The 12,843-nt window shown below is 38.1% G+C and overlaps 1 protein-coding gene across 1 annotated transcript; it reads right to left on the bottom strand.

The window, feature by feature from the left end:
* Nucleotides 1–400: 400 nt before the first annotated feature.
* LOC105032630 (U3 snoRNP-associated protein-like YAOH) lies at nt 401–12,507 on the bottom strand. Its single transcript, XM_010907125.4, has 7 exons — nt 11,946–12,507; nt 11,040–11,382; nt 10,432–10,656; nt 5,848–6,082; nt 5,419–5,591; nt 1,687–1,752; nt 401–782 (listed from the first exon to the last, which is right to left on the bottom strand). Exons 1-7 carry the CDS (start codon nt 12,371–12,373, stop codon nt 684–686), a joined length of 1,569 nt encoding a protein of 522 aa, XP_010905427.2. The 5' UTR covers nt 12,374–12,507; the 3' UTR covers nt 401–683.
* Nucleotides 12,508–12,843: the final 336 nt, after the last annotated feature.

Below are 12,843 nucleotides of genomic sequence, written 5' to 3'. Positions count from 1 at the left end.
TAAAAATGTCATGCTGATCTTTTTTGGATATGCTCAGATATACGATTTCAGAATAGCTTCTACAGAAACTCATCAAGAAATTACGCCCCAAAAATGCTAGGGTGTTTGGGACATGAATCAGCATCCACAATACTCATTTCCATCAGCCTCTCCTGCCATGCTGCCATTCCACACATGATAGCAAATCCTCAACAAATCCTTGGAATTGTAAGATGGATTAGCCTCTTTCTCTTCACTTCCACCAGCCTTTTCCTACCATACGGATTGTAGATGATGCCACACAAGAGGCTAGGTGGAAAGATGTAAGAGAAAAGGAACACAGAGATCTCTCACTTTAGGAATGATAAGCAAAATTTACTAAATCAGATTATGTATTCCTGGAATACAAGGAGACTTCAACTAGAAAATAAATATTTCTTCCTTGGAAAAAGAATAAGCCATACAACATGACGCTTCTATAATAAAATATGCAGACAAGCTGGTTGTAGCCTCATCTGATGCCTGACCTGAAAAGTGGAGGAAAAAATCTACAAAAAGGCACATAGATAATCTCCAAAGATAAGTCCCCAGTATAATGCTTACGGTTTGACCACCATGATTTGCTAGCTTGTGAGGAACTCTTCCTACTTGCAAAAATGAGAAATTCTTCAATATGTCGTCAAGATGTGGACTTACGAGACTCCCTAATAGACTGATGGATTCTCTTCCTTTAACCTGATAGAATGCATCGCAACTCCATTCCGTGCTGCTGGAACATGTTCCCATCTTCCCAGACGGGGTTCCTGATACAAAATACCATATAGAATTTATAAATGCAACTAAAAGTTAGCAAATTGCCCAAAATGAATAATGATTATTTATAGCACCATAATAAAACAAACATATTGCTGATGAGCAAGCTAAGAGTGCTGCATAAGCAGGCTGTTCATGGAAATAGCACTCCATTTTACTGCAGCTTGGAGCATTAGTAGCTGCACTTGTCCAAAGAAGACAACAGGATGAATCAACAGGGCAGAAGGGGAGATCTAAAAAGGATAATCTGGAGGGCCTCGTGACGTCACAGTTATGAAAGGGGAGATAATGATAATAATAATAATAATAATAATAATAATAATAATAATAATAATAATCATAATAATAATAATAATAATAATAATAATAATAATAAACTTTTGGATGAGCAGGTGCCATACCATGTTACACGAGTTAAACATTCAAGTACTTTCTGATAAATTATTTTCAGCTAGGCATATGATAAAGCATCTTCCATTGATGAGACTTTGTTATTTTGGTATGGCATCATGCAACCCCAAAAGGAGAAAATAGTATTATTTGTGGCAATTAATTATGGGTTTCTGTCTGTTATCTCATGGTCAAAGCAGAGATCTGAATTCTTGAAACTTGAAAAACCATATGAAGCAATTGGCTGATTGTAGCATAGTTGGCTGTCCGATATTTTTGCAGATATGAGTTTGCATAATAAAAATATTGCAATTGCTTCTGTGTTCACAATGAAGTGGATGTTGATGGATTTTATCTTGCAAACTAGTCATGTCACAACATAGCATTTGATCTTACTTAACCAGATCAGGCAAAGAAACAAACTAAAATCTATGTTTCTCACTTAACTGAGACTTTTTACAGCAAAATGTTAAAAGGGAGGAAGACTTTTTCATGAGAACTGACCTGACCAACTCCAGCAAGAAGGAAGCGTCCAGATTTTGCAAATGCAAGTGAATTTATAAATCCAACCTGTTTTCCCATCAGAAATTCAGAAATTAATCCTATTGGTTTAAGAATCCTTACTTTACTAGGGTAATGCACAACACAGCAAAGGTTAAACAAAATTGTAGAAAAAATCTGTAATTAAAATTATCAGTCCTTCAATCAAAAGGCACAGCAGAACAAATACTGACAGTCCAGCTCTATCCAAAGGATATTGACATTGTCTTCTCAATTGTATAGACAAACAAATATGAGAAACAAGGGTTATCTCATCCATCTGAAATTGGTTCTTATGGCAGTACATAGCAGTTCCTCAGTTCACTAGTTAATGTTTCAGGCACAGGTTTGGCTTCAGAATTTGCTTTTCCCTAATCAAGTATTTAATACTATCGTGTACCAGCTGTAATGTACTACACTTAAAAGATATCCATACTGGTGTGCCCCTATGTGTAATAATATAAAGGCACATGGTGCTGGTACATGGTATAGTCCTCACTTTTTACATGCCAGCACCAACAAGCATATTGTATGTCAATATGGTATGGTAATGTACAAGTCTGTACCACACCCGTATGGTACCAGTACTGGTACCTCAACTCCACATCCTAACAATTGAGTTCATATGGCAAAAATGTATATAAGTAAATTACATGAGCTAATGTGAAATACTATTTCGTTTATACGCTGCTAGTCATGGCATGGCTCCTAGTTACATCTTAGATAAAATGGGAATTTTCAAAAAAAAAGAGTGAAAGAAAAGCATGTAAACTACATTTCAGTATTAATGAACAAATCTTCATACAATATTCTAGATTTCATTACTTACAGACAGGATCATAATGCATACAATTCAAAAAAAAAAAAATGCAATTCACTTATGAACAGTGAATTAAGTCAACTATGACTGATCCTCAGTCTTACAATTTACATAAAGCCCAATGCTATTCCACTTCTGCTTTTAGAAGGTGAGCAGCACGTATGAAAATATCAGAAGTTTGATAAGCAGTCGTGCAAGAAACAAGTCCAACTCCAAGTCACTTATGTGACAAGTAAAAATAGAAGATATGACATTCATACAAATAAAACTTTATGTAGAACAGCTTATACAAGAGATCAGGTGCAGGATCACAAGCTTAATTGAGCAAGTGCAGATTTAACCCGACCCTACTGAAATTGAAGAGCAACATGTCAGTGTAGCATGTCAAAGTTTACTAATTTGAGCAATAGATTCAAAACAAGCCTCAACCACCACAATGCAAACAGATAAGTTTCAGATTCTACAATGTGACAGGAGATGGTTCTTCATCTATAGACAATGGATCCAGTCAAGGTTCTCAGTTCTGATACCGATGGCCATTTCGATCGACCGGCGGCACGGTCTGACGCAATTCCATACCGGATTGGACCAGTGCAAACCGACAAAGGGAGGAAGGGACGAACCGGAGAAGAGAAAAAGAGAGAAAGAGAAAAAGAGAGGAAGAAAAAGAGAGACGGGGGTTCGTCAGAGAGACCGTCAGAGGGCCTCCAACTGGCCGCCGTGGCCATCAGGCACATAAATGCCGCCTGCGGCTTCGCAGCATGAAACAAGGACGATCGCCCCTATTTCACGGGCTTTTTTAAAAAAATCCGATAACAGTGAAGCCGCAAACCCAGTGAAGCCGGCAATGGGTCTGCCGGCTTCACTGTTTTTGAACTTTTTTTTAAAAAAATTGAAATAGTGAAGCCGGCAAATAGATTACCGCCTTCACTGTTTTTAAACTTAAAAAAAAAATCTAAAAAAGTGAAGCCGGCAAACCAAGTGCCGGCTTATTTGCCGGCTTCACTGTTCGTCTTTCTTTTTAATGGTTTGCCAGCTTCACTGTTCGTTTTCCTTTTTAAAAAATGTGAACATGGACAATCGTCCCTGTTCCGCGGCCGCAGCTTCGCCCACGCCGCTTCCACCGTCCAGTGGCCACAACGGCCACCTGGAGACCTCCAACGGCCCCTCCACCATCCTGTTCTCCTGTCTCCAGTGGCCTCCCCCTTTGTCTCTCTCTCTTTCTCACTCGTTACACCAGCCCTATCAAACGAACCGAGCTTCCATGAGCCTCCAGCGGCCATAAAGGGCCACCACCGACCTCCGACGACCTCTCCCTCTCCTCCTCTCTCTCTCTTCCTTTGTTTCCCTCTCTTTCTTCCCCAGCACCGGCGTGTGCCGTTTTTGCCACCGGAACCATTTCGGTTCTCTGTCGGTCCGGTTCAGCACGCCCCAAACCGCCCGATTCGATACGATTCTGAAAACCATGGATCCAGTTATGAAGACAGTCTAAGACTTCCAAATAAGAGCTGCCATTGTCAACTTGCATGTGAAAATAAGTAAAGCTGAGCAAGGAAATTAAAGGTAGGGAAGAGGGGAGTAGAAGGAAGTGAAGAATAACGATCACATTCTATAGAAATAAACAAAAATTTTGGCATATGAATACTTCTAGTACAAATTTTACAGAAGGCAACTGAATGTGAAGTTCAATAGTTTGTTCATATTTCCTAACATTTCTGTAGCTTAAGAATATCAATATTATCATGTATGATATTACTTGCACAAAATGGTTAATCTTGTGCGTGTCCACAACTTGTGACCAAATTTCCTCAGACGGCCAAACCAAAAATAAAGAAAAGACGTGACAAAATTCCAGCTCTGGCTCATATTTCATCAAATAAGGTAAGTGTCTGGACTTCCTCTCCTCTTCCTTATTCTTAGTTCCCAACTTTTCCTAGATTAGCTTTCATCTGCTCATACTTGACAAAACCATTTATGCGGGATTTTCCCCCTTTCCCCTTTTTGTATTTGTGTGTGTGTGTATTCCACTTCACTTGTTAGATGCATGATCATTCATTTACCCACTTCTTTATCATTGCATTAGGACATACCAGAAAATCATAATACTCTGGGAGATTACGTGAATTTTGACATGAGAAATCTGTGTCTGGCTACCTAGTGAAAATCTATAAAATCATGGATCTCATAGAATTTCTAAGTTGATGATTTATGCATCACTATTCATTTTAGATCTTTCATCATTCAGTGATCAAACATCCTGCAGACTATCTCAACACGTGATTTGAAATTTCGAACAAAGAAAAGAAAAGGATGGATTCATGCTTTTGAAATTGAAACTACCAAATATAATCTTCTTGTTTATGACTTCTAAAAGGTTTTATTTTATTTTAATCTATAATAATATAAAAGCCAGAATACTTTATGATGGTTTGTTAATGCAGTTCTCTGGCAAAGTAGGGGTAAGGACAAAAACAGATTAGAAACTAAAAACTCCAAACTCCTAATAAATTGACATCTAAGTTACTCTTTCTTCTTTAATCCTTAACCAGATGGAGGGAACACTAGCCATCCATCCTTTCACGTGCATTGCACATGCCATGTGCTAATTGCTTAACTACATTACACAATTCAACTGCCTACTCAACCTCCATGGCACATGATTGAATGACAATTCAGCCCAGATGAATAACAGTCATGAATAATAAAGAAACTTTAAAATTCAGAAATGTATGATTTATTGCCAAATTGACATATAAATATCAGTTATTCACCAGAGTGTAAGGATATTTATCCTGCCAACTAAATTTTAAGATCCCAAATAAATATTCTATAAAAGATTAACATTAAAAAAGGATTAGCATGGTTGGGAATAATACCACGGGATAAGTAAATAATGGCCGAATGCCTTTACTATCATTTTCAATAGCCCACAAGCGGACCACACCATTAGCAGCTCCAGTTGCAGCAAGATCACTACGTCTACACACTGCAACAGAACTAACCCATGAATGGGCTGAAGAATAGGTTTCAGCTTTGCAACTGCCATTTTCTGGAAGAAGGTGAAGGTTAAAAGGGAAAAAAGAATTAGAGGCGTCCATCAAAAAATTACAAAACAAAGAGCATGCAAGATCAAGCTGCTCCACAACTGATCATGCACAACAATGCAGACAAATTTCTGAGTTCAGTTTCCAGGTAATGGTGAAACAGAAGAATATTAAGACACTCTACCGCCAAAAACCATCCTAGTCGATGGTCTTGGTTGGTCTATTAAACTTAAGCATGCATGAAGGAAAATGCTTTCTTACCTGTATTACGACCATTAGGCATATTTTCCTTTACTTCCTCATACAAATGATCATTGGGAGATAGTGATGGAGCATGAGCATTTTTTATTATGTTCGTAGGCTTTTTCCGCAACATGCTCCAAAGTTCAATACTTCCATCATCCGAGCCAGATAGGAATTCACTGTCATTAAGAAAGCAGCAGCATTCCAAAGATGATGCAGGAGCCCGGAAGATCAATTGTGATTCCTCAGGAACCTATGGCACAACAGAAATTGTATTCTATAAAAATGGGATACAATATGAACTTTCCAATTTTTTGGTCTAAACTCCATATGATATGTAAATATTATACAACCAGGCAGGCAATACGTTCAGTACTACAAATATCATTAATTCCTTTTTTTAATTGCAAGCATATCATCGTCATAAATACAAAGTTACACCATGTTCTTCTACATTACATCCGTTGATGGAGAAATTCCCAATGTAGAAGGTGTTGCTTCAGCTTTCTGCATACTTGATCGACGTACATGGTTGATGGGGATTCCATGTGCTCCAAGCTTGACAACTTAGCACAATATTCAGCTCAAGGCATCATGGTATAACATGCTACGGTCAAGTCCCCTCTTTACATAAAAAGCTTCAAGCCAGCCAACTGGGCTGGTAGAACTGGTGGGTTGGGTAGTTAAAGAATTTACCTGATCCATCGTCGTTAACTGATGTGATAAAATAGAAACACACAAACTATAGGATGGTGACAGTGACCATTTGGCAAGAGACTGTAGCATTCATGGGGTAGGTGGTAGTGATTATAGCCAGTGGTAGCAATAAGTAACAAGCATTAACATCAACTAGCAACAACCAGCACTAACCAGTACTAATAACATGCTAGCAAGTGTCAACAATCAGCACAGCTCTTCATGATGGCTTCAAAAGTAAAATCTGTTTCAATTTTGTCAAGTATCATAGCTCTCTTATCTATGTCCGTTCAAGTACCCATCGTAACAATCTTCAATAGCCTAATTTGGAGAATAAGGGTGAAAGGAGTAAAACATTTGTGCCCTTGATTTTTCTCTTTTTTAGACACTTGAATACTATGCTGACCCTAGATAGGTTGTGGTTATGGATGAAGCTCAAAGCCTTCATTCAGATGAAATTCTTTACAAGTGCCTAGATGCAATCCATATACAAGAAGCAAACCAAATATAAGTCTTTTAAAAATCTGGTTGGTTTTTCCCCCAAGCTTCCTACCGAGCACATGAGAAACAAGGCACCAATCATATTTATTATTAACTGAGTAGTTCTAATCAATAAGGTAATCCAACATACAGTAGTATAGCCCATGGTTTGCCATACCACCCTATATCGAGCAGTACGAGGCATACCATACTGTCCGATATGCAATACCATCCCATACCAATATTATCGTACCGTACCAAACTACATACCAATACTATACTATGATTTCACCGATACAGCATTCGGTATCAACACAGCGAACCTAACTCCAAACAATACAACCATAGAGAATAAATTTCATCTAAAGTTTTGAAGAAGAAAGTTCATGTAAAGTTAAAACATACAAGAAACTTGAGAAACTCCGATGACATTTGTCGAGAACATTTACTATTAACTATGACTCCAATCCATATGATGTTAGTTAACAATGTAAAAATTACATCTCATATGCATGCCAAAACAAAACTTAAAATATAAAAATGTCTCATAGAAATTACATCAACAATAAGATTGCCACTTCCACTAGTATACACCTATCTATTATTTCACCCCAACATCCACCATCTTTGCCTCTACAGTGAGGAATAAATGTGACACCTTTATCTCTACATCTTTCAGATTCCCACAACAAAGGCAAAAGACCATGCATATATAAACCCATCCTCCACCCTTTCTACTAGATAATTTTTAAACACATAATGACAAAGCATTATAGGAGTCTCTCATTTACCCTTTGGCTTATTTGAGCCTTTGAGACAAACACACCTGGCCATATAAATACTTAAACACCTCGACCTCATTATGCAGATCGCTTGAAAGTCGAGGGGTAATTTTGTAAGGCTGCTCCGGTTACATATGCTTAAATGGTGATCAATAAGGTAAATCTCCCTACTCGCTAACTAGACATATAGGCTTCAGGGCAAGGTCCTATCTAGTCTTAATTTGCCTTCGTCAAGAATTCCAGTACTGGATGCTAGTGCAAGAGGGTTGACATGAAGCTAACATTTGACTGTAAAATCTAATCACTTTTCATGGAGACTATAAAACCACAATATTTGATAGGAGAAAGCTTGGAGGTGGAGAATGATAATAATGACAATGACAACAACTTAATCATGAAGCACTACCACATCAATCCAGTGCTTAATTGTTCTAACCATCTCTTCCTGTGCCTAATATGTATAAAGCAATGACAACTTAGATAAACCACATCTTCATGCTAAATTTATAGCTATTATTAAGGCATTCAATTCCTTTGTTGGATACGTATGGTGTTTTGTATACTCACTACAGTTGTTATATCAATTATTTTGATATGTGAGCCAATGGTATAAGTCAAATAGTTCATTAACACAAATGATTGTTGGAAAAGTTGAAGGCAACGGAATGTTAGATCATGGTATGTCACCGTAATGTAAGTTCACATAATACCTTTAGAGCGAATGTATATGGCTCTTGCTAACTGCTTACTAAATTCTGTTTCATTTTTCTGAATTTTCTTAACATTAATATGTTACCATACATCATCTCATTACCTCAACAATCTATATGTGCTGCACACATGCCTATCTGAGTAGTTTCTTAAATAAGAAGTCTGTCACTGCTTGCTGATTAGAGTTAGGCTTCCATATCTTTGCTTTTGGAGTTATTGAAGCCACCACCTGATATTAGCAACAAAGACCTCTTCTTGCAACCCCCTTAGCAAGATTGATGGCACAAAGGAGGCATCACCAGCCAAATGGAGTAGAAGCAAATCAATTCACATGATCCTACCATTTCCAAGGAGAGGTGTGGATTTACGTTTAAAAAAAAGCCAAATATCAATTTTTTTAATCCTTTTAAAAGATATTGTGTATCTAATTTGATCTTTCTTCCCATTATTTGTAAGGTTAAGGAACATCATCCCTTTTTATAAATCTCTAATGTGTTATGGAGCTATTGTTTCTCTTATTTTCGTTTTTTATTTTTCTTACAGTATGGTATTGAGAGGTAAGTTAGTGCTGTTCAAAGGAATTGGTAGTTGTTCCAGTACACAAACAAGGTTATCTAGATTTTTTCCATATGAAGGTTGGTGTTGGCATCTCACTCTTTACTGTGGGTTGTTACAGACTGACTAGCTAAGAAGCATTTAAGAGTAAGGGGCTTTTTCTCTTTACGGAGGCTTCACATCACATTAGTCATTCCATTCCTTCCGGATAACCTGGAAAGGTGCATGCAGGCCTAATTAAGTGTTGAATAGATAGGGGAACTTTTATATTGTCATATAGACCACCAAAGTATACAATTGGATATGATGCTGATAAATCATGTATTTGCTTTTTTCTTTCTTTAGTTGCAAAGGTCTGTGCTTACTTGTAATGAGGACAGTCTTGGCGCAACGATAAAGTTGCTCCATTGAAACTTGGGTATCACAAGTTTGGAATCTTGCAATAGCCTCTCCGAATGTAGAGGTAAAGCTTCATGCATCTGACACTCCCTAGACCCTATGGTGGCGGAAACCTAATGCACAAGGACCGCCTTTTTGTTTGTGATGCTTGTAATGTACCTTAGGATGAAATATAAAACCCTTATGCATGGTGTTTCCTATCCTCTTTGAACTTAAGCAGGTCAACTACTAAAGGTAGAGCAAGGTATGAGTTAGCAACATGGAAGAAGAGAGAGACAAAAAGAATTTTCCTTTCCTTTTCATGTTTATTGACAAAACCTTTCCATCTCTAGCACTCTATTTGGTAACATAAATAATTGCTCACATTGCAGCCCTGAAAAAAAAATTCCTCGGAGAACTTCTCACTACTTTTTATTTACAAGGACAAATATGTCAAAATACATAAAGTGATATAATTGGTCTTGCAACAATAATTGTTGCTCTAGAAATGTTGCTACCCTTCTTTCATCTCCCTATCAACACCCAACATGTATGATACTAATCATGCTATTTATCTAATCCTGGGTAAGCTAGAATCGCTAAGTAAAGATCCCTTTATACATTATATTCGCTTTTTTTAATCTTAAAAAGCTTCAAGAGGAACTCCCATACGTTTCACTCGTGTCTTCATGCCAAGTGATGATTAGCTTCCATAGTAAATCACGAGACAAGCCAAATTAAAATGACCCTCCAGTTTATTAACAATTAGTTTGTGAAACAAACCATCAAGCATTATCCCAGCTACATATTATATTTTTTGATTGATTCCACATAGAGCAAAGCAAATCTAAAATGAAAACATTTTTTATGATATGCAGGACTTTTGAGAATGCAACCAAATACAAATGCTGGATCATATATTATATTGAATGAGGATTCTATAAAAACATCAAATAATAATACGCCTACCATTAAGTATCATGAGAAAATCAATGCTTACTTTCCATAATCGCATAGTCCGGTCACGCCCTACAGTCAAAAGTCTTTCTTTTCTGAGACAATCAATTGTCAGAATTTCACTTTGATGACCAAACAAATTGTCCATGTGAGTCCTGTCTTCTGCATTCCACAGCTTAATCGTTCGGTCAAAGGAACCAGAGAAAAGCTGGGAAGTTCCCTGCCTAAAAGTAAGGCAGGAAACAGGTCCTTTATGACCATGAAATGCCTGTAATGTCAATTACAAATCAGGGGCCCTGGGAAAAAAGGTAAAAATAGAGAACAATATGCTTGCATAAGAAATATGTGATGCATAAAAATTAGACACTAGGTCAGTTCTATAGCAGCATATGGTGAGTATTGCATCAAAGGAATTTTTAACAGAAAAGTTCAAAAGATAATAGAATAACATGATAATGAACTAGAAAAATTTGATTTTAACATTTATCTACATCATATAGGCATTTGCTCACCATGTGTTTTGGCATCAAGTTTTCAACCTGAAAGCACTGTTGGATACTAAGTTATCTTATTAATCATGCACAGAAACAAGTAGTATCCATCCTCCAGTTATTAAAATGCATAGAGATATTGATAATTACAAGCACCTACCTGGATATGTTCCCTTGTGCGAGTATCCCATAAATGGACATGGCGATCCAATCCACCACTTGCCAAATAACGACCATCAGAGCTGACAGCCAAAGCCAATACATGTTTACTTCTCTTTCTAGAAGGATTCTGAGGAGCTTTTGCATAATGTGATACCAGTACATCCTCACTGGGCCACAAGTACTTCTCTTTTTTCCCGTTTTCAACATCCCAGTGCAGAATGGCTCCATCTTTGGAAGCTGAAAACCCTCTTGAGTCATCCTCAGCCAAGGCTACAGCAGTAACAGACTGTCGGTGCTTCACTAGAAGTCCGAACTCATCGAGAGGTTCTGGACATAGAACCCTGTAGATTTTGCACATGACATAGTAAGCCTCATAGTAGTACATCTCTTGTAACTTGATAAACACAATGCAAGCACCAAAGCAACAGTTTTTTGTAAAATAGGTGCATCATATGAAACTTAGAGAGTAGATGGAGCATATAATGCATGTTTGCACCATATATTAAAGGTAAATCTAAATCGAACATGTAAGACTCTTTTATTTTCCATAAGATTACCTGAGCAAAAAAAAAAAATCCTTCATCTCAGGCAGCTGACTGTATTAACTCAAAAATCCGGCTTGTCTTTGTATATTAGCAAATTTTTTGTGGGGGCAAGGAATTGGACACATTCATCCAAAAATCAAAATAGTTCAAAGCTCTAACAAGTTTTCTTCTTTTTTTTTTTGCTAAAAAAAAAAGCTCCCAGAACTTAAAACATCAACTAGAGCAAATCTCCATAACCATATTCCAAAATTTCAGAAACAATATATATATTTATATGGGAAAAAAACTACGTCCTTCTCATACGAATATGGTGAATGATATAGATGAGATTTTTTTTCTTCTAATTTCTTCCAGATTACCTTGAAGCAAGAAATCTCGTGACCCGCCCACTCTCCTCAAGCTGATCCTTTTGGAGAATTTCCGCCACCAAAGAATCTCTTCTACCCTCCCTCTCCTCCCGCCCCAACTCTTCGTCCTCCTCCCTCTCCTCCTCTTCTACCTTCCTTGCTACAGCGCGAATCCTCTCCAAATGCTCCCTTGCCACTCTGACCCTCTTCTCATCCGCAGTCTCCTCGGGCTCGGCCGGCCCCTCCTCCTCTCCCCCACCGTCGGCCAGCTCGTCATCGCTCTCCAGACTCTCCAGGTCGTCATCGTCGTCGTCGGCACGGCCCTTGCACCGCCGCTTGGCATTGGACTCGAAGAACGGGTCGTCTTCGTCTCCGAAGGACCGGGGCTTCTTCTTGCCGCCCCTGGAGAACGGAGGCTTCTTGCGTACCCGGTTCTTCATGAACCGCCAGAGATCAGGATTCAAATGCTATTCGACGGAGGTTAGGGTTTAGGGTTTCTATGAGGGTTTTGTGGGATCCACTGGTGCCGAGAGGGCGGGGGCTTCGCAAGGCAGGCGGCACGCGGGAGAGCGAGGGTTTTTTAAGAGAGAGCAGAGCGATGAGCGGTAAACCGGTCTAATATTCTCAACAGAAAAACCCGGTCTAATATTTGCCAAAATCCGGAGAGCGGGAGAAGACAGAATCTCCAAATAATTATTTACATTGGAATATCCCTCTCTCTCTCTCTCTTATATATATATAAATAAATAAATATATATATATATAAATATATATATATATATATATATTATTACTGCTCAAAATGCTATGTCGGAGATCGGAGGTGATCCTTCTGGCCAAGGTGGCAAAGTCGAGTGGAGGCTGAATCCAAAGGCTGGTTCGAGATTTACAAAAAATCCTAGTCGGAGGA

Source organism: Elaeis guineensis, chromosome 2 (genome assembly GCF_000442705.2).
Source record: "Elaeis guineensis isolate ETL-2024a chromosome 2, EG11, whole genome shotgun sequence".
Taxonomy (NCBI): Eukaryota; Viridiplantae; Streptophyta; class Magnoliopsida; order Arecales; family Arecaceae; genus Elaeis; species Elaeis guineensis.
The sequence above is the reverse complement of the archived record's forward strand: the minus strand, read 5'-3'. Positions and strand labels throughout refer to the sequence as shown.

Coding starts and splice junctions, on each gene's coding strand:
- LOC105032630 (XM_010907125.4), bottom strand. CDS start 12,373: ATGAAGAACCGGGTACGCAAGAAGCCTCCGTTCTCCAGGGGCGGCAAG. Junction 11,383..11,945: donor ACGAGATTTCTTGCTTCAAG/GTAATCTGGAAG, acceptor CAAAATCTACAG/GGTTCTATGTCCAGAACCTC. Junction 783..1,686: donor TTCTTGCTGGAGTTGGTCAG/GTCAGTTCTCAT, acceptor ATTTTGTATCAG/GAACCCCGTCTGGGAAGATG.